The sequence below is a fragment of the Perissodus microlepis genome, chromosome 20, assembly GCF_051167445.1.
Source record: "Perissodus microlepis isolate ML-2025 ecotype Zambia chromosome 20, ASM5116744v1, whole genome shotgun sequence".
In the NCBI taxonomy this organism is placed as follows: domain Eukaryota; kingdom Metazoa; phylum Chordata; class Actinopteri; order Cichliformes; family Cichlidae; genus Perissodus; species Perissodus microlepis.
This window is the reverse complement of record NC_140480.1, coordinates 32,246,885-32,268,405: the sequence shown is the minus strand read 5'-3', so window position 1 is coordinate 32,268,405 and position 21,521 is coordinate 32,246,885. Positions and strand designations below refer to the sequence as shown.

The 21,521-nt window shown below is 45.1% G+C and overlaps 1 protein-coding gene across 2 annotated transcripts; it reads left to right on the top strand.

Annotated features, from left to right (window-relative positions):
• Window positions 1-58: 58 nt before the first annotated feature.
• Window positions 59-21,133, top strand: hcfc1b (host cell factor C1b). 2 transcript variants are annotated; one of them, XM_084917842.1, is made up of 32 exons: window positions 59-191; window positions 4,976-5,188; window positions 7,208-7,356; window positions 7,633-7,793; window positions 7,875-8,077; window positions 8,268-8,352; window positions 9,352-9,458; window positions 9,657-9,836; window positions 9,922-10,245; window positions 10,333-10,478; window positions 10,714-10,884; window positions 10,977-11,201; window positions 11,310-11,423; window positions 11,722-11,920; window positions 12,225-12,340; window positions 13,920-14,058; window positions 14,889-15,055; window positions 15,216-15,381; window positions 15,502-15,869; window positions 16,116-16,256; window positions 16,362-16,445; window positions 16,527-16,593; window positions 16,690-16,826; window positions 16,906-17,082; window positions 17,155-17,353; window positions 18,047-18,202; window positions 18,693-18,898; window positions 18,984-19,091; window positions 19,178-19,363; window positions 19,458-19,767; window positions 19,853-19,913; window positions 20,489-21,133. In XM_084917842.1, exons 2-32 carry the CDS (start codon window positions 5,008-5,010, stop codon window positions 20,526-20,528), a joined length of 5,073 nt encoding a protein of 1,690 aa, XP_084773968.1. In that variant the 5' UTR covers window positions 59-191; window positions 4,976-5,007; the 3' UTR covers window positions 20,529-21,133. The 2 variants fall into 2 exon arrangements, with proteins under 2 accessions (XP_084773968.1, XP_084773967.1); XM_084917841.1 differs by having other exon boundaries at window positions 69-187.
• The last annotated feature ends 388 nt before the right edge of the window (window positions 21,134-21,521 follow it).

The window sequence follows — 21,521 nt, the reverse complement described above, 5'->3', positions numbered from 1 at the left end:
TTTCCATTTCTACTGAAAAACTGTAGCTGTGTGTTTGTGTATGTCCTGAGGGGTGCGCTATTGCGCCGTGAAGTTGGGGAGGAAATGGCGTCTCTTTGAACGGCATGTCGAAGATGAAGATGAGCGTTTGAAGCTACGGAAAGATTGCTCGGAGTTCAGTCTGACTGTACACGACAGAATCCGCAAAGTGAGTAAGTACTCCAGACCGGACCGGGCAGGACCGGGTCGAATGCTACTCGCGACTTTTCAGCCTGTTTGAGCGGTTAACGGTACTGCCGCCATGTTTGTTGAGGGAAGGGACGTCAGTGCTAACAGCCGTTAGCATAACCAGCTACTTATTTAATGCAAGCTCGTTGTTGAGCTACATTAACCGTTCCAGAGCTACTCAAGCCCGCGGGCTAAAGAATCATTTTTAACAGGAAGTTTGGTGAAAGCTCCATCAGTTAATCACTATTAAATTAGCAGATGCTAATCATTAATGAAGCTTCTGTGCTAGCTAAGCTATCCGTACGGCTACCTGCAGCTCTTTGTGGTAATTTCAGCTAATGTTGGACGCTATCTGATACAACGATGATAATCTTTGGTTAGCACGAGAACGGTCTGCTAACAGCACATTAATAAAGTAGACATAAAGTAGCATTAGCAGCCCTGCAGAATTGCTAACGTCTGCTTTTACGCTCCGTTTCCGGATCAGAATGGGCAGATAGCCCGCCGGCTTCCCGTAGAGAGAAAATGGTTTTGTTTTGGTTAGGTGGACAAATACTTGTTTCACCCAGGGGATCTAAAATGTCTCATAGAACAGCTCCTAAACGTTTTGATTTCTCTCCAGGTTTAATTTACAGTTGTGATAAAGAAGATACGAAATAAATAAAACATTATACAAGTTAGCCGGTTAGCTTTGTGAGTGCATGCTAACAGCTTTATCCTAGCGGTGGGTTTTAGCATTAGCTAGCAAATAGCTGTGGCGCTGGATTCCACTTATGTAGTCATGAATGTTACTGAGCAGCAAATAAAAGTGCAGCCAGGTGCGTCGGTTACCTGCCGAGCTAACCGGAAGCGGAGAACAGTAGGTGTACCGGAGCTTTTAATTGTTCCGACGTGAAACAGCCCGTGTAAGGTTTCAATGGGAGTTCAGCTGGCTGTGTTTGGATTGTCCACTTGGTCACAGCAAGCATTTCCATGTTTCTGAAACAAACAGCAGAGCATTAGCAGGACAGATTTTAGGACACGGTGAAAACAACGATACTGATGTTGTTAAAGTATATGTGTCCAAAAAATAAATATCTAAAATACAAATCTGTGTTAAGAATTCCAGCTTTACAAGCTCAGCTGTAAATTTTACACTATAGTAATGTCAAAAATTCTCTATGAAGTTAAATGTAATAGATGCAGGACATAATACTTTTGTATGAATTAGAGGGAGAACGGTGTAACAGTGAAACTGCAGCTTGATTTGAAGGTAGATGAGTTTAAATACCTGGGTTCAGCCATCCAAAGTAACGGACAGTGCACAAGAGAGGTGAAGAAGAAGGGTGGAGTAAGTGCAGACAAGCATCATTGGGAACTTGTGACAGAAGGATAACCGAGATTGAAAGGGAAGGCAAGGCTGAGATGTGCATGGGAGGGATAGAGGATATATTGGACAAAGGATGTAGGATGAAGATAGAACTGCCAGAGAGGAGGAAACGAGGAAGACCACAGAGAAGATTAATGAATGTAGTGAAGGAGGACCGTGCTAGCAATAGGGTGAGATGAAGGCAGATGATCCGCTGTCGTGACCCCTAAAGGAAGTACCTAAAAGAAGAACGAAGCCAAATACAGTAAATTATATTACATCCATATTTAGTCTACAGTCATAGACTGTATGTTAAAAATGGACACATCTACAGCAATATTACCAGTTGGTTTTGCCAGCATGGTCATTTTTTGTTGGAAGTTGAGCAGGTCCCTAATGCAATTTGAAGCAACCTTTGATTGACCTATGAGGCAGTGGTAAAAATATTATAGGGTTACCTAGGCAACCAGAGCCATAATTGTCCTAATAGAAAATTAACAGTTAATTACACGGCGATGTGGTACAAACAGTTCAGGGGTGGTTTCATATGAAATACTTAGCAAAGCTTAGGCAATGGGGTGAATTTGATGCAGCTGATGAGAATGTGCCTGTACAAGTGAAAAATATTTCAGCTTAAGCAAAACGTGCTGCTGCTCGGATTATCCTGATTTTTAGGACACTGGAAGTTTCCGGTCAGTGATGGTCTAAGCTGATAGATGTAGGATCTTCTGTATGGTGTTGTAAAACCATGATAGTGCTGCTGTAGAATCCACAGTCTTGTGTCAGCAAGAATGAATTGTATTCGTAAAGTTACAGGACATAGGCTAGATGTCCTGGGTGGAATGGGTAGAACTTTTCAACCTATAATCCTACATCTGTGGTGGAGGCCACTGTTGCCATGGAAATGTTTAAACCTATGATCATCAGGTTGCTTTGAGAGTGTGAAACTTTAGAAACCACAAGAGTTCTTATTGCAGTCAGGTGCAAAGCTCTGTGCCAGATCAATAAGGAGGCGATACTTAAACATAATGCAACACAAACTACAAAAATCCATTCAAACTGTTATTGTACAACATATTAACCATAGAAGCACTGCAACAATGAAAGCATCGCATTTAAGGGGTTTACGGCCATTTGCTGTGGAGTCTTGGATTTGCAGTTAATTATGTGATGAGTGATTCCTTATATAATTATGTAATTATGTACACAGTTTTGAACCTTTGTCATTTTTTCCATTTTCCTTTATATTTTTTTTTAATACTAATGAAATCTTTTTATGGTCAAAGGTCACCTCTCAGCTGGTTGTCTCGGTTCAAGGATTAAAACTCTTTATAAAAGGATTTCCTGAAATAGGAAATGGGAAATTCAATTCTGGAAACAGAGACCTTAAAAAAAGTAGCTGTTGAGCTCTGTTGTGACATTTACTGTAGAGAATGTCAATAGCACTGCAAAATGGCTGATTAAATATAGCGTGTTATATAATGGGCGAGGTCAGGGTGAAGCTATCCAAGTGTTCACAAAGTTATTTTTAAAAACAACTTCATGTAAACCGTTCCTTAATACAATTTTCTGTGTTTATTTTGCTGTTAGTCTGTTAGTTTTCTGGTGTGTTTATCACAGAAGCCCGGGTGTGTTGTTCGGTATGAGTATCTAAAAACGTCGATGCTATATTGGGTCTGCTTGGAGGGACCCTCCGCTTTGACTGGTTGTTAATGGTAGATGACGGCAAACTCTCAGGGCCATCAGGCAGAGGCAGGCGAGGAACCAGGCCTTGAGAATTTGGGTCAAGTCCTGTTGAAAACATTCACGTTGTGTGGCATATTTAACTGTGGTATATATTAAACAGCATTTGAAAACCACTCCAGTAGGTGTCTAAGATGGAAGGTTACAGTGTTTTGACTAAATTCGGGCCGAACGTTTAGTTAATGTAATTATAAAATTTAATTAAATATAATGTGCACTGAAAAGTGTAAGAATCCCAAATTTGCAGCTTTTCCTCTCTGCAAGTTTGAAATTTGTGTTTTTCTGTTGGGTGGATGAAGCAGCACGGCGATGGCGTCACTTTTAGCTCTGGGCCTTTTACGAATCCCTCCAGTTTTTTCGGGTGACACAGTCAGGGGGTAAAATCCCAGTTTGGAGGTGAAACATATTTATGCTACCTGTCAGCAGCAATGCTGTTTAAACAAACATTCAACAACCAGCTCAGTCAAGTCCACAACTGTCAGTTTTCCAGTGTCCAGAGCATCATCAGTCACCCGACAGGGAGGCAGCCAATCAGAGCAGGCCAGAGATCCAGGATCTTCTGCATCCTGACTGGAACTGCTGAGTTTAAATGCTGCAAGTCATTCAGGCACAAATAATGACTTAAAACAGTAATTCAATCAAGTTTTACACATTTCTTTCAAAACTCACACATGAAGGTTAGCTTTTTTAATTAATCTTTTATATTAATCTTTTATATGCCTCTGGACTCCAGTGTAAAAAATAATTATCTAAGAAGGTAATCAAATACATACTTATAATAAATAAATTATCTAAGAAGGTAATCAAATACATACTTATAATAAATACACAATAAATAAAAAATGCAGTAATAAGATTAGTTAGTTAAGATTAGTTAGTTCCAGGTTATTTGAATCTGCCAGCAGTTTTCTGTCATTTGGGGTCTATATGAGCAGATGATGGCTGAACTGATCAAAGTTTTTGATTCTGTATTCAGATTGTAAAGTGATTTTGAATTTTTCAGCAGACTTTTAGAAATGAAGTAATTATTTTTTAATTAATATTTATTCCCACTATTGTACATGTACAGATTAAATTAAGTTAGAAAGTTTAATACAGTAGACTGAAAGCTGCTCACGGAGCTAATAAGTCACTGTTTTGTATATAGAGGTTACTACTGAGGACAGGAAGTTGTCTGTTAGCTGCTAGCTGTTAGCCACCTAGCTTCACTGCCATTTTCAGCGGCTTCTGCTAGCAGCAAGATGGCGGCTCCCGCCCCGGCCGCTCTGCGTGTCTGATAGCAGCCTGCTGCCTCCGGGGCTCCTCACAGCGCTGCACGCAGCAGCCGTATGCTCATTTGTGTTAGCCTGAGCTGCTATTGGCGGCTTCCTCCCGTCTCCAAGCAGCGCCCACTGGGCTGGATAGCACCCCAGTGGTCTCTCTCTGAGCCCGAGTCTGCGGCTGGATCTAGAAAGGAAGGCTTTTTTATATAGTGGGTCCAATAAAAGGGGACGGATCCGGGTTAGACCGCAGCTCACAGAGCGGCTCTTTAATCCTGGTAGCAGAAGCTAGTTAGCCATACAACAACGTCAGGGACATTAGCCGGCTAGTTAGCTTCTGGCGCTAGTTAGCGGGCTAATGCCAGCCGCATACCGTTTTAAACTCGCGACTGAATTTTGATCTTTGTCTGTCATTGAGGACCGAGAGGAGCGCACCAAGAGAACAGCCCAATGGAAGCCAAACCCGGGAGGCCAGCGGTGCTACAGCCCCGCTGGAAGCGCGTCGTAGGATCGACTGGTCCAGTCCCACGGCCCCGGCACGGACACAGGGCCGTAGCCATTAAGGAGCTGATGGTGGTGTTCGGCGGGGGGAACGAGGGGATCGTGGACGAGTTGCATGTCTACAACACAGGTACGATTCATATGCTCCATGTGTCCAAATAATTATGAATATGGTCTGTGTGGCTGCATGCTAAATTGATTTATATGCTATCTCGAAGCTAACTGTGCTAAAGAGCTAAGAGAGCGGAGTTTTGTTCTGCTTGTGACTAATGAGGCTGAAATGCTCAATAAATAATAACCCTTAGCCTGCTAGGCTACGCTAGGCTAGGCTAACCTCAGACTACCAAATAAAACCTACTAGCCCCGCTCCGCATGCTAACAGGGTTAGCAGGCAGCTAGCGGCTAACCGGGCGGCTCTGGCAGAAGCACAGAGAGAAATGGCGCGTTTTTACTGAAAACATTGCTGACGTCACATGAACACACCCCCACGTTGCTGCAGAAAATAAAGAAAAACACTTAAAAACAAGCCAGTTTAAAATACTTACGTTTCAAAATTCGTTTTTAGTGTTTTTGTATTTGCGTCCAAGTGGTTTGTGGGCTCCTTATTTGTTTAATATGGTTGTCTTTATTTTGTCATTCTCTATCGTGGTTCTGACCTGCAATCGACTGCGGATAAAAATCTGCATGTATCACTAAATTTTACATATTTACGACTTGACTAAGTTATTCCGTTTACATCGGGCATTTTTAATAAAATAATCAGAAAGCAAAGTTACTATTAAAAAACAGTTATCTAAGAAAATCTCCAAAAAGTTGATTCTGTTTATCTGGACTTAGCGTTTTGTGTGGTACTCATGGCCATTGATCAGTGGTCTTTGATCAGTGGTTGTTGATCAATGGTCATGAGAATTTGCATGATTAAGATTAAGGAACTGACCTCCCAGCCCATTGTTCCCTCAGTGGGCTGGTTTCAGTCATTATGCAAATGTACTGTTTAGAAGATTGGGGAAACCTGCAGTCAGCTGAGACTGAAGAAGTCACTTGGATGAGTGACAAAACGTTTCTCCCACAAAAAGCTACGTCCAGATGAACAGAAACAACTTTTTGGATATTTACTTTCCTGGATGATTGAGAATGCATCAAGACATTATCTAAGAAAACTTAATTGCTGTGTGTGAAGATTGTGTTGTTGATGATTTCCTAAAGCTTTAGGTTCAAAGCACAAATGTATCTTGAGCCAATTGGTGTCAAGCGTATTTGTACTGTTTTATTTCCTTAATAACATTCTCTGGGGCTGCTGTTCATGCTTGTTGAATGTGTTTCTTTCAGTTGATGTAGATTTAAACATTTTTGTATGTAGTGTGTTTTCATGCCAAGTTCACATCTCGTTGATGTGAACTTGCAGGCTGCAAATGTTCCAAATCTAAATGAGCTTTTTTTTTCAGGAAAACACAAGTTCTAATAATATCATTTCTAAAGTTTGTAATGGGGATTTCTCTCATTGTCCCTGTTTAAATCTCTTGAAATATTTGTCATGAAAATTTGTCACAGTGATCATTAAACCCTGTGAATAACATAATTTAATAAAACTTTCCAGCAAGTGTTAGACCAAACCAATGACCTTCTTAGGGTCTACCATGTAGAGCGTGTATGTGTATGTTCCACGTATCAAATCTCTCTGACTGAACATAAGACTCGAGCGGCTGGATCATCTTCCCATTCGAGCTTTTCAGTTTTGTCACCGCACTTTGACCACAGTTTGCTGTTAACCAAAAGACATTTTGTGAACATAAAAAGAAAAGGTGTTGGTGTAGCAAGCATGAAAAACCTCCAAACTGCTGACACTTTGCTGTCAGCTTCCTCCACACCCACTAACTGCTGTCCTGCAACAAATGAAACATGGAGAAATTAAGCAGGTCCCGTTCTCTGAGTGGGGGTTGATCCGATGTTCCAACCAAATATTAGATTCCTGCATCCCTACTCGTAGTGTGTGTGGTGTCAGAGCATGTCTTAAGAGGTTCAGTACAGTCTCCCAGATTTCACAGTGACTCTTTTAACGGTCCCAACTGGGTCGAGAAGTTACATTGCTATCATGAAACACTGAAAATCAGGAACATCCTGAATAACATCTGACCAATCTGACTTCCAGCCACCAATCAGTGGTTCATCCCTGCAGTCCGTGGTGACATCCCCCCCGGCTGTGCCGCCTATGGCTTCGTGTGTGATGGGACGAGGCTGCTGGTGTTCGGAGGGATGGTGGAGTACGGCAAATACAGCAACGACCTATATGAGCTGCAGGTCAGTGATGCTACTGCAGGGAGCGGGGTATCTGGATGGTCAGACGCTAACTATCACAGATGACGATTGATGGTGTAGGTGTAGACAGCAGTGTGTTAGCCTGTAGGTACAGAGCTGATTAGCATGGCTACGCTTTTTTCTTTTTTTTGTTATTCATTCATCCCAACTGTAAATGTAGTAAAAACAGTAATTCAAAGTGTCTGCAGAGCTTGTAAGTCTTTATGAAGCTTTATAAAGCTCATGAAAGTTTCACTATGTAACACCTTATACCTTCAGGCGAGTCGCTGGGAGTGGAAACGTCTGAAGGCCAAAGCGCCAAAGAATGGCCCACCCCCCTGCCCCCGTCTTGGACACAGCTTCTCTCTGATTGGAAGCCGGTGCTACCTTTTTGGTGGACTTGCCAATGATAGCGAAGATCCCAAAAACAACATCCCCAGGTAGGAAACGTCAGGAGCCAGAGCTAAAAACTATTGGTCCAGATACAGACCGTGAGCCTGTTCTTTGACCTCTGCCCTCAGATACCTGAATGACCTGTACTGTCTGGAGCTGCGGCCGGGCTCCAGCGTGGTCGGCTGGGAGATTCCAGCAACGTCCGGCCCACCACCACCACCCAGAGAGAGTCACACGGCGGTGGTGACGACAAACCACGGGGCCAGCAGGTTAATCATCTACGGAGGCATGAGTGGCTGCCGGCTGGGGGACCTGTGGGTCCTCGACATAGGTGAGGTGGCGTCATTGCTGAGTGTTTGTGTAGTTCTGTGGAGACGAGTGTCCTGATTCAACAGCTGTTAAATTTACAAAACATCTGGTCTGAAGTAAACAGAGCAAAAAATCCAATCAAAAAATGGGACACTCGGGTCCAAAAAAGCTGTACTGACTTCTGATTGGCTCCTGTCTTCTTCATAACACAGACTCTCTGGTGTGGAGCAAACCAGGCCTCGGTGGGACGGCCCCCCTACCTCGCAGTCTGCACTCTGCCACCACCATCAACAACAAGTACTGCCCCCCCCACACACACACACGCGCAACCATTCAAAAGACTGGATTCACTTTGAGATCTCCTTGTTTATTTTTGATTTGATTTGATTGTATTTCAAATAAAGTGTCAGCATCCCAGAGCTTTTTTTTCTCTCTTGAGGACTTTAAACAACAGCGGTTGAAGGGACAGCTCTGCTATCTAGCCGTCAGGTTGCCACTGTACTGAACTTGCATATCAACAGTGTGACTTTTACTATTGTATTAATTGCAAAAGCAGAGGTCACTCACCACACGCCTGTCGTAAAGGCCTAAGAGCCTTTATTATAATAACTTTTCTGTCCCTGAATGGCTTTTTGTTGGCAGTCACACAGGCGTTGGCTGATTTTTGTTAACAGCCCAAATTTGAAAGAAGCCAGCTGAGGTGGTCCTGGGGCTTCTATCTGGAGGTTATCTGGGGAAACCTGGAACTGGGTGGGAACACCGGGGAATACCCAGAAGTTTCTAGAGATATTGAATATATGATCTTTGAGCACTTCAGGTTTCAATAAGAGGAACTGGAAAACCTTTCTGTGGAGAAGGATGTTTGGAGTACGCTGGTTATTCAGCTGCTGTTGTGACTGAACTTTAGACGAGGAGCAGATAGATGCCAGAGTTAGGCTGTGTGACGGAGCGGAAATATGGCAGGTTAATGTGTGCGTTTTAGATGTATTTTGGTTACTTTGGTGACGGAGTAATCTATCATCTTGAGCACTGCTATAACTGAAGAAAAGTGAAATCAGTCTACTTGATGAACTTGGAACTTGTGGGAGAACTGAAGGCACACAGGAGAGATTATGTGTGTCAGATGGCTTGGAGACACTGTGTTTCTGCTTAAACTGCTGCCCTTACAATCTGGACCTGCATAAGTGGCTGAAAATGGATGGGGGTCAGATATCTAAACAAGGACTCTTAAGTGATCCCAGAGGTCTGAGCTGTATTCTACTACTGCACGCTGAAAACCCGACTGTTTTCTTTCAGGATGTATGTTTTTGGAGGTTGGGTTCCTCTGGTGATGGATGATGTTAAAGTGGCGACTCATGAGAAGGAGTGGAAGTGCACCAACACACTGGCCTGCCTCAACCTAGGTACAAATACACACTCAGATACACAGCAACACTCACAGTGGATCTTCACATGTGTGGTGCTGAGCGCTCATGTTCATGCAGGGCATGTAAATTATATTGCTGACATAACAGATGTTCTACATGTGCATAAATAACTGAAACTAAAGAGGAATTCAACACACAAACGACAAAACTGTGAGTTCACTTGTCTGCCTCCAGACACGATGTGCTGGGAAACGGTGCTGATGGACACTTCAGAGGAGAACATCCCCAGAGCTCGCGCAGGTCACTGTAGCGTCGCCATCAACTCCAGACTTTATATCTGGAGCGGCAGAGATGGATACAGGAAGGCCTGGAACAACCAGGTGTGCTGCAAAGACCTCTGGTACCTGGAGACCGGTGAGTGCACTAACAGAGGTGTACTAGTGCTGTTTTACCTGAGCTGACAGTCTGACCTGGTATAATTTGTCTGACCTGTTCTCAGAGCGTCCCTGTGCCCCCTCTCGGGTGCAGCTGGTGCGGGCAAACACTACGTCTCTGGAGGTGAGCTGGGGGCCGTCACAGACTGCAGACACCTACTTGCTACAGCTGCAGAAGTACGACATTCCTGCCACACCTGCGGCCTCCTCACCTGCTACAACCCCTTCCCCCACTATTGCCACACCTGGAGCCAGCTCCCCCAAAAGCTCTGCCCCCGTCACAGCAGTACCAGCCAACCAAACTGTCCCCCTGTCCGGCATCACACTCGTCCCTACTCCCACTGCATCTGTAGCTGGAACCCCGTTGGCTGCAGCTGCTAAAGCACCAGGTGGGTCTCCACACTTGCACAGGTAGATGTAGTGGTGGTCGAGCAGGTACACATGAATGTCCCTCACCTATCTTTTTGTTTCTGCAGCAATCTTGAAAGTGCCATCAGCTCCAGGTACAACAGGTGGAGCCTCCATCGTCACAGTGAGACAGGCCATGCCCAAGTCGCCAGTTGGTGTGACGACACTTCCTGCAGGTGTTCGTATGGTGGTTCCTGCTCAGCCCGGTCAAACGGTAAACAGAACTTTGTTTCTTATGAGCTTTCACCTCACCTCCCACCCTCCTCAGTACAGGTGTCACACTTCGCTCTGCACTGTTTCATGTCGTCCATGTAAGCGTGGATAATCTGGTAAAACGGGATTTGTTCCTGTAACAAACACTTTGTATACTGTCATAAACTTTGATATCGATTATCATTCATATTTTTCAAATGTTCCTGTTATGATGGCTTATTCCTGTCTCCCCTCAGCCAATCGGCAGCAATCCTCAGATGAGTGGCATGGCAGCATTGGCGGCAGCAGCTGCAGCGACTCAGAAGATCCCTCCATCTACGGCAACAGTGCTGAATGTCCCTGCAGGAGCAACCCTAGTGAAGACTGTCGCTGTCAGTCCAGGAACGAGCAGTCTGCCTGTTAAAGTGGTAAAGATAAAACTCGACTTGACGCCTCCAAGACGCAGGATTACATCAGAACACATGGCAGGTGACGTGTAACGTCTTGCTCTTTTTCTCAGGTGAGTAACGTGGCCACGGGAATGTTGAAGACGGCTGCAGCCCAGGTGGGTGGGGCCTCTGTCTCCAACCCTGGGACCCCCAGCAGGCCAATCATCACGGTCCATAAGTCGGGCACGGTGACCGTCTCTCAGCAGGCTCAGGTGGTCACGACGGTGGTGGGTGGAGTCACAAAGACCATCACTCTGGTTAACAGCCCACTGAGCATGGGAGGAGGCGGGACACTGGTGAGTGATGTCAGCTGCAGCGCTGGTTTAGATGATAATTTATCTGATATCAGCATGTGCGTGTGGGTCAGAGTGCTGTTTATGACATCATCCCTCCCTCTGTATCAGCTCAGTAACCTCAGCAGCCTGGGCAAAGTGGTATCGGTGGTCCAGACCAAACCAGTTCAGAGTGGTGCCGTTACGGTCCAGGCTGGGAGCAACGCAGTAACTCAGATCCTCCAGGTACTGGTCCCAGAGTCCTGATGAGTTTGAACCCCCTCTGTAAATGAATACTGAGACACCCCTGACTTCAGTTTCAGTTCTCAATGGGACGATTAATAAACAATGTTTAGAATCGCCAGTCAAATCCATTTAAAAACTGCTTAAAGTTTGGGAACTCTTGGCAGATTTTTTCAAAACTTTTTTTACGTCATTAATTTATCTGCATGGTGTTATACAACATTAAATGTAAGTTTCTTCTCTGACTAGAATTAAAAAAAACTCAGTAACCCCAATTCTTCCTCCTCCGACTTCCTGTCAGGCTAAGGGCGGTCTCCCTGCAGGAACCATCCTGAAGTTGGTATCGTCTGCCGATGGTAAGCAGACCACCATCCTCAGCACGGCACAGGCTGGATCCTCAGCAGGGAAACCCACCATCCTGGGCGTCGCGCCGGCAGCCTCCAAACCCGGAACCACCATCATTAAGACCATCCCAGTGTCAGCTTTGCAGGGAGGCGCAGGTACAACACCAGCACACACACCTCAAAGCCTTACATGATTTAAAGAGCCAGTAACACATCCAATAGCCTCACTTCAGTGTTTCAATGTTGTAGGTTCTGCCTGGTTAGAACAGTTGTTTTATTGGTAAAAGAGATAAAAAAGCAGAGAAACCTTTTGCTGCATTAAGAGAACTCGACTTATTACGACTGCCACATTGGGGTCATTTCACTCCCCCAGGAACATTCCTGAAAGAAAGTCAGACCACTGTAAGTCCAGTTTAATGTTTAATGTGGTGGATGACTGAGTGAAGCTCCTCCCTTCCAGGTGGAAACAGTCCGATCACCATCCTGACTACCAAGATGGTGACTCCAGGGACCGCTGGAAAAATCCTCACCACCGTGCCAAAAGTGTCTGCAGGTGGCCAGCAGGGGGTCACACAGGTAATGCTCTCTCACACACACACACACACACACACACACACACACACACACACACACACACACACACACACTGTAATGCGTGAACATACAGACAGTAAAATTCAACTTTATTTCTAACACTAATACAGCAGGCTGAACGAATCAGACTGATGAGACGTGTTGGTTGTAGAATATCAGGAAAAAAACATAAGCTTAGAAATCTGCGAGAAACTGTCAGAAAACAATCCTCGGAAGTCTGTGTTGGTCGTGTGTTTGTTTAATAGACGGTAATCTGATGTACTCCATGTATCAGCCACATTTGACACCACATCAGTTACATTAGACACCAACCCACATGTATTCAATTAAAAAAATTATACCCAATGAAACACTTGAGGCTCCTTTACATGAACCCTCTGTTGCCACATCGCTGTCATCTTTATGCTCATTTAGCATCAGGTTAAAGTGGCGTGTACAAAGTGCAGCAAGGAGGCCGCAAAGCTTTTCTCTTCAGTTGTTCATGTTATTGGCTCACAGTCACCATGACATCACAGTTATTATAGTTTTGTTTTGTTTTTTATTAATTACACATTAAATTTTAATTTGTGACATTGATATTTAAAATGGCTAAAACTATTAAATTCAGTGCATTTGTAGCTCAAGCCTCATCAGGCTGGTTGTGCTGACAGGTTTTAACAAAACTGTTAAATATTAAGACTAAATATATTTTCTTTTCATTTTAGTTTTCTAGTTCTAGGTCATAAAGTTATGTTTTTTCCAAAAATCTAGTACTTTTTTTTTTTTTCAGTTAACTATTTTTTTTTTTTCTGCACTCTCAGATTTAAATTTTATTAATTTTTTAATAACTGTAATAGCCCCAGTTCAAATACTGTACAGGCAGTGAGTTTTTGTTTTTGATGGGAACCCTGATTAACAAAGCTGTGTCTATTGATTTTTTTTGTTCTAAGACTGTTTTCACACCTGTAGTTCGTTTACTTTGGTCTGAATCAGTTGATGAGTTTGTAAACTTGTTGCTGTTTCCCATGGTTTGGTTTGTTTACATCACTACAAACCACATGAGAATATTCAGTCTGCTCATTGGCCAGGTGTGTCTGGGGCAGGACAACAAGAGTAAATACAGGAAGATGATGCTGTGTTCTGGACTATAGGAGAACTGGAGACTTCTCCCACAGTAACTAATTTCACAGCTAGCTTCTAGCCCGTTCATGCCTTTGCACATCTAGAGTACTTTGCTGCAAAGCATACGTTGCTACAGAACTTTTTGAAAAAATTTTAGCTCAAACTTTCATTTGGAACCGCACCGAGACCACCACCTCCAGAGGTCTCACTGCGGTTGGTTTGGTCCGTACCCAAGCTCAATTACTGTGTTCACACCTGCACAAATGAACCGCACCAAGGAGGAAAATGGGTTTGATTTAGACCAACTAAACGCCGCAGTTGTGAAAAGACCTTAGTCTTTTTGAGGGGTGCCAAAATTACCTTCATGAAGGAAAAACTGAGGATTATCTTTCCAGCACCACCCAGGGGATTTAAAGCCAATTGAAGTATTTTCTGTGTGTGTGTGTGTGTGTGTGTTCAGGTGGTGTTGAAAGGAGCTCCAGGTACACCGGGCACAATCCTCAGGACCGTCCCGATGAGCGGAGTCAGACTGGTCTCGCCAGGAGGTGTTGGCACCAAGCCCGGCACAGTAACCACGCTGGTTGTCAAGGGAACCACAGGTAACCCACCTGCACTGACCCTCACAGCATGGGGATGCTGTCGCTACGAGGCTACAAACTAATGCCTGACAATGTATGATTTGTCACGTTTGTTTTGTCAGTGCTGCAGTGATGCAGTGACATGTCTACCAATCATACTCATATCAACTCACATTAGAGCAACATTGAGTTCCTCCAGACTTTAATGACAACTTTTTTCTAATAACACTCACAAGCAGTATACACAGGGTGTGATGTTGAAACAGCTGTATGACGTAGTTCTCCTTATCAGCCTGAAACAATTTGAATTTTCACACTTTGTGTTTTTGTCTGGCATTATTGACGTGTCTTTGTTGCCTCTGCTACTATATGTGTCTGTGCTTTAATATCCAGACAAACGCCTCCTTTCACTGCATGAGACGTTCTGTTTTTGGTATGAAGAAGATTATGGGACATAGGCCTCTAAACAGCTTGACTTTTCACACTTAAAGCTGTCCAGTGGGCTACACTAGACCCTTTAGTGGGTCGGTTCTGGCACCAGGGCTGCATGATTAAAACTTCTACACTAAAAATATGTTACATGAATAAAATGTCTCACCAGTGAAACATTTGCATGGAAACTACAGCAACAGCATCCATCCTACATTATCCAAAAGTAGCAGGGTTAAAAATCTGAACCAAATTTGAGGTCAGAGATGATGACGACCAGCTGGCTCACGATTTTGTAGCAGCGATGATAGTGCTGTCCAAAATGTTCCAGCGGCTGTTCCACTGCACCCCCGCTAAGTCTGTTCAGTGTCAGTGGACATGTGACCAGTCCAAACACAGCATCTGTGATTTTACCTCTGCAGGTGTCTCCAGTCTGGGGACGGTTACAGGAAACATCTCCACTACCGTGGCAGGAACTGTCAGTGCTCAGGTTAACGCCTCCTTGGCAACGCCAATCACCACCCTGGCAACTATTGCCACACTGGCTGGCCAGGTCACGACAGCCACAGCTGCCACTGGACCTAAGCAGGTAATTCATCTAATACTGGAGAAATACTGGAATACTTTACTGTAGTACTGCAGTTACACTGGACAGGACATGAAAAAAACTATCAAGCAGAAGTTGTTTTTAGTACTTACAGTTTTCTTTCTCCATTATTCTGTAGTAATACTGTAATTTCTCTCTTTAGGTGACTCTGATCACAACACCAAGCGGTGCAGAGGCTCAGCCGGTCGTCCAGGATCTGCCAGTCTCTATCATGGCTTCTCCTACTTCAGAGGAACCTGGAAGTACTACGATTACGAGTACAACAACTACTGCACAGGGAGAGACTGGGGAAAGTGCAGTTGCTGCAGGTACAGAAACCAGTACCACAAGTATTCTATTTAGCTGCTGCACGAAATAAACTGTAATGCACGTTGAACTACACGATGGTTGTTTCAAAGTTTTTTATGCTGTTATTCATGATGCTGCAGTGACAATGGTCTGCTCCAACCCGCCCTGTGAGACGCACGAGACGGGGACGACCAACACCGCTACCGTCGCTAGCGCAAACATCGGCAGTAGCAACCAGGTGTGCTCAAACCCACCCTGTGAGACCCACGAGACGGGAACGACGAACACTGCCACGGTCGCCACTGCAAATATCCTCGGTAATAACCAGGTGTGCTCCAACCCACCCTGTGAGACGCACGAGACGGGAACGACCAACACCGCTACCGTCGCCAGCGCCAACATCGGCGGTAGCAACCAGGTGTGCTCAAACCCACCCTGTGAGACGCACGAGACAGGAACAACTAACACTGCCACGGTGGCCTCAGCGAGCATGAGCCAGGAGCTGCAGGTGAGTTCATGGAGTCTAATGCCTCTTTTTTTCTGTCCGTAGTACCAACTCAACTTGAGTCGACTCTCCTCAGTCATTCCGTTACAATTGAGGACCAGCTCACTGTGCATGTGGTTGTTATAAGAGCGCATAGTCAAGTCTGTAAAACGGTTTAGCTAACAGTACAGGAAAAACTCAGTCCTGTAAGGGCTCGCAGGGTTTTTGCTGATTCTGTATGACCATCATGTTCCCGCTTTTCGTCCTCAGATGAGTTCAAACCAGCCTGCAGCTCAGCAGTCAGCTCCACCTGCTGTCATTCTGAACACCTGCTCAAATCCACCGTGTGAGACCCACGAGACTGGAACCACCAACACCGCCACCACTGCTGGAGTTGGTGGGCTCCAACAGGTTAGAGAGCGCTTGACTCCTGACACATGCAGGTTACTGGTGGACAGTCATTGGTTGAAGGTGTGGTGATGTCTGTAGTTAAACACCAGCTGTTTGTGTCTGCAGGTGTGTTCGAATCCACCATGTGAGACCCACGAGACCGGGACCACCAACACTGCCACCACTGCTGGAGCTGGAGGGCTCCAACAGGTGAGTCAGCTGATCAGAAGGTGAGTTGTGGCAGGTTAAAGACTTACAAACAAGAGTAACGGTGCACGTTTCTGGTTTCAGGTGTGTTCGAATCCACCATGTGAGACCCACGAGACTGGAACCACCAACACCGCAACTACTGCTACAGGTAACCTGCTCACACCTGACTTTTTGAAGACAAAGAAAAACGAGAGCTGAAATTCTCAGCAGGAACTGACCTCATTTCCTGTCCTGTGGTCTTCAGCTCAGCAGGGTGGAGACAGCCAACAGGGGGAATCCACAGAACCTTCCACATCTGAGCCCCCCTCCACAGCAGCCAATCAGAGCAGAGCTGTTACTACTGTTACACAGGCCACGCCCACACCAGGACCATCCATACCTGTAAGAGGCAGACACGCGGACACACACCCGTGGCATCACTATTATGACACATTACACCAACATGTCTGTGCCTCTGCAGGAGATCTCGTCGTTGGTCGGACAGCCACGGGAGGAGTCCTCAGAGCCTGTTGCTATGGACACAGCAGCAGATGAGGGGGAGGAGCCTATGCAGACAGACAGCCAAGCAGAGGATGTGATGTCATCAGCAGCGGCAGTGTTACACGTTCATGTTGAGGGCGGTGATACGGCAGCACAGGTAAGACGTCCACACACACACTTGCACAAACACTCACCTACAGGCAGCTGATTGGCTTGTCCCCACCCTCAGATGGCGTCCTCAGATGGTGGTCTTCCTCAGGAGCTGATGTCGTCTGAAGGGGACGGAGGCGAGGACGTCTCTGGGACGACGACAACCCTGATGGTGACAGGGGCGCTGATGCCGGATCAGCTGGCTGTTACCACGGCAACAGAGGAAGCAGCCCAGCAGGCGACGATACAGGCAGTACTGCAGGCAGCGGGACATATCGGTGAGAAGATGTCATTATTTTAAAGACTCGTCTGGCCGTAAGTGGACGTAAAAACTCCATGAATATGAAAAGCTGTTACTTCACTTATTTCAAACTTGTAGTTTTTTCACCAAATGTGATACTTTCCACTACCACTGCAGTTTCACAACATCACAGCTTCATTAATGTCTGGGTTCTGATTACTCTGCTCATCCCATAAGAGCACTAAAAACCAGCCATGATAATTCATGTTAAGCCAAGAAAAGATTTCAAACAGCTGGAGCTATATCTGTGTCCTTGTATGTTTCCAGTTCCAGCTGTTTGCTCTTTGGGGTCAGGGATTTGATAAGCCAACTGCAGTGTTTCCCAATTCTCCCCTTTATTTGATCAAACGCCTCCTCGGGAAACATTAAGAGTTCAACGGCTCACTCCCTTTGCTAGTTTCAGGTCATACTGATTAAAACATGAAGTTCATTTTGTATGCTACAGTTTTTGTAAGAATCACAGAGGGGGATTATCCAGGATAATCTCATCAGCTAATGACCTGCCAACCACAAGTCATTAGCTGATGGGTGTGCGGGTTCACAGTCAGGTCCACCACTCACTCATCACATCTGAGTGTGCAACAAAAGTAAAGGTTTAAAAGCAAAATGTGTGGATCAAGTGTGACATAGTTGCCTTCATGACAGATGTTATTCTGTCTGTCTTGTGCAGGTGACGCTGAGGGCTCAGAGCAGTCTATTCCCATCGTTCTGACTCAGCAGGAGCTGGCAGCGCTCGTCCAACAGCAGCAGCAACTGCAGAGCATCCACCAACCAGAACCTGAGCCTGAGCCAGAACCGGAGCCACAGCACAGCAGCATCCCTACAGGTACACCTGCTGTCAGAAGTCTAAACTTAGTGTCATTATTGTATATTTAAATGTTGTCATTGTTGCTAGGCTGTTTGTTTTAGCTACAAACAAATCTCTACGGCCCTTACGTCTATGAATTTAGGCATAAAAACAGAAAAAAAATAAAACTGACGAGGAAATAAACAGATCAGTTTCCACTTGCAGTAAAGTAAATAGATCCCGACTCTGTGTGAGGAACAAATAAGTCACCTGTAAAGCTTTCAAATTCACCTGTCCATGGATAGATTCTCATTCAGCGTCATAGAGCGTTAGTTAGGAGACAATCGAAGGACAGGCACTTCAGAAATATTTTCTTCATTTCTAAGAGAACTGAGTTTGGCTCTTGTTCACTTTTAATCTGTTCACAGGACTGATAGCTGATCAATAACTGATCAGATCTGATCAGCTGATGACTTTGCTGCTGCTTAGTTTATAAGCCTTATAAGATTTTATATCTTGTGTTTCCCAGAGGGCCTTGCTCCCGCAGACAGCCTCAACGACCCGGCAGCCGACACGAGTAACGGACACGAGCTGGCATCATCGGCGGTAACGAGCGCTGTTGCACGATTGGCCAGCACGTTTGGTCCCGCCCCCACTCTGACATCAGGGCAGGTGAAGAATGAAGCACCTGCCGCACTGCCAGAGGCACCCAACGGCATCGCACCGACTGCGCCGGTGAGCGACTGAAAAACAGGCTAATGACATGCTAACAAAACCATAACGTCATGCTAACAAAAGGCTAACTGTGTGCCCACTACAGGTGAAGACGTCGGTGAAGGAGGATCGGTGGTTCGACGTCGGCATCGTTAAAGTCACCAACATGGTGGTCTCGCATTACTACGTCCCCTACGACGACAACACACCTGACGTAAGAACGCCGCCTTTAAATAAAGTTTTATTCAGTTTACACTGATGTTCCTGTTGATCATGTCTTTGATGATGCCAATCCTGCAGGACGACTCGGGCGCGGTCCCGGACTACAGTCGAATGAGAAAGGTGGAGCTACAACCGGGGACAGCCTACAAGTTCCGTGTAGCAGGCATCAACATCTGCGGCCGTGGCGCGTTCTCAGAGGTGTCGGCATTTAAAACGTGCCTGCCCGGTTTCCCCGGAGCACCCTGTGCCATCAAGATCAGCAAGGTGAGATGCAGGCTTTATGGCCGCCAATTATCCTGCAGTGTTACCAGTAGGGGGCGCCGAACCTCATGTTTTCATGTGACCTCTGCTCCTGCAGAACCTGGACGGGGCCCAGCTGACTTGGGAGCCTCCCGCCGTCACGTCGGGGAAGATCACGGAGTACTCCGTCTATCTGGCCATCCACTCCAGCCAGGCTTCCTCCTCCTCCTCCTCCAGTTCAGGTTCTGGTGCCACCCAGCTGGCCTTCATGAGGGTCTACTGTGGCCCCAACCCGTCCTGCCTGGTCCAGTCCTCCAGCCTCGCCAACGCACACATCGATTACACAACCAAACCCGCCATCATCTTCCGCATTGCAGCTCGCAACCAGAAGGGCTATGGTCCCGCCACGCAGGTCCGGTGGCTGCAAGGTGAGAACCACCAGAACCAGGACCAGGTGTGCTGATGTTTTTCAGAGAAAAATGGAGCTCATGTTTGATTTTCTGTCTTCTGTAGAAACCAGTAAAGACCCCAAAGCAGCGGTGAAGAGACCAGGATCAGGACCCGCTGCAGACCTGTAAGAACATCTTTGACACAACTTTATTGTTCTATATTTAAAAAACAAAAGGGAACAACCCAACATTCATTTGATCATGTGAAAATGTACCAGTCCATTTTACTGACTTTACACAAGTAGACTCCATTTGTGTTTCTCAGACGGTTTCCTGTTCTAAAATATTTTAGTTGTCTGTCATTTTTATGCAAAAAAAGAGCGAAGCCGACTCCCTTCAGTTATTTTCATCGTGATTTTAGACTTTAAATATCAGCCTCAATGCTTCGACTGCAGTACATGCTGCCCCTCCACAGGGCTGTAGCCACCATGACTGCAGGCCGCCTGACCTGACGGAGCGGATAACAGAAAGATCCTGGATATGTTGAAGTTTCACAGCAGGAAATTATACTGTAGTGACTAGAAGGGAAGAAATTACAATAATTAAATTAAGCTTCTTTTTTTTTTTTTTTTTAAATTAAGGGTTTTTTTGTTTTGTTTTTTAAGATAAAGAAGGATTATTCTGAGCTGTGAGTCATGCAAAGCTGAAATGAGTAGAATCATTCTTTAAATCTCACTGAACCTCTTTGTTTTGTCCCTAGTAAATCTGCTGGACCAAAGAAGTTCAGAACCGACCAATAGGAGGAGTCGACTTTCTCCTGAAGACTGTGATTGGTTACTGTTGCTTGGAGGAGGCGGGACTCTGGAAACAAACAAAACAAAAGACTTGTAGGATATTTGTACATTTTTTTTTGACCAATCAGAACTCTTCTTCCTTTGTTGTTTCTTTCTGCTGTTGTCATGGAGACAATGTTGGGCAGAGTCAACAGCATTTCTCCAAATGGGATTAAAATTTGAATTTATTTGAGTTATATATGTAGGTAGCTCTCTCTCTCCCCCCCTCTCTCTCTCTCTCTCTCTGAATGTCTCTCGCCCTCTCTCTGTCTGAGGTCGTTTTAAAGGTCACAGTTTATGGTGCTGTTTGTGGGCGGAGCCTCTGCAGCAGAGAGGGGCGGTGTTTAAACCAGCTCTGTTGTAAATTATTTTCTCCCTGTAGCATTGAAATGTTATTTTCATTTTTATAAACGTCTGTCAGGTTATTCAAAGTTCTTCTTCTGTGGTTTCTGTTTCTTCTTCTGTTGTTCACAGCATTCACAAATTGGTCAGTGAAGGAAACTCGAGCTGTTTGAAAATCAAACCAGATGTTTGTGAATATTCTCAGAAACAATAAAGATTTTTAGAACATTTCCTGCTCTACGAACAGAAATCAGTGATTTCTCCACCTGACCCTTTCAGAATCAGCTGATTTGTAATCTACTGTAACTTATTCATATCTGAGCAGTGTAGCTTTTATGTCCCTGATGTCAAACATATGGTCTGGCAGCTAATGTTGGTCCTTCGAAGGGTGTTGGATGGCCTTGAAAAGAAAAAGAGTGTAAATTTTGGAGTTTTCTATTAAATAAAATAGGATCGTATAACGGGAGTAGGAACTGTTAATCTAATCTGAGCCAAAGGTCTCGGTCACCATCAGTTTTCCCAGTTTTCTTACATACCAGCCACCACCAGGCTACACCAATCCCAAGTGCTGGATCAAGCATTAAACATAATTTAGGGCTTTTTGAATCATTTTTTTAA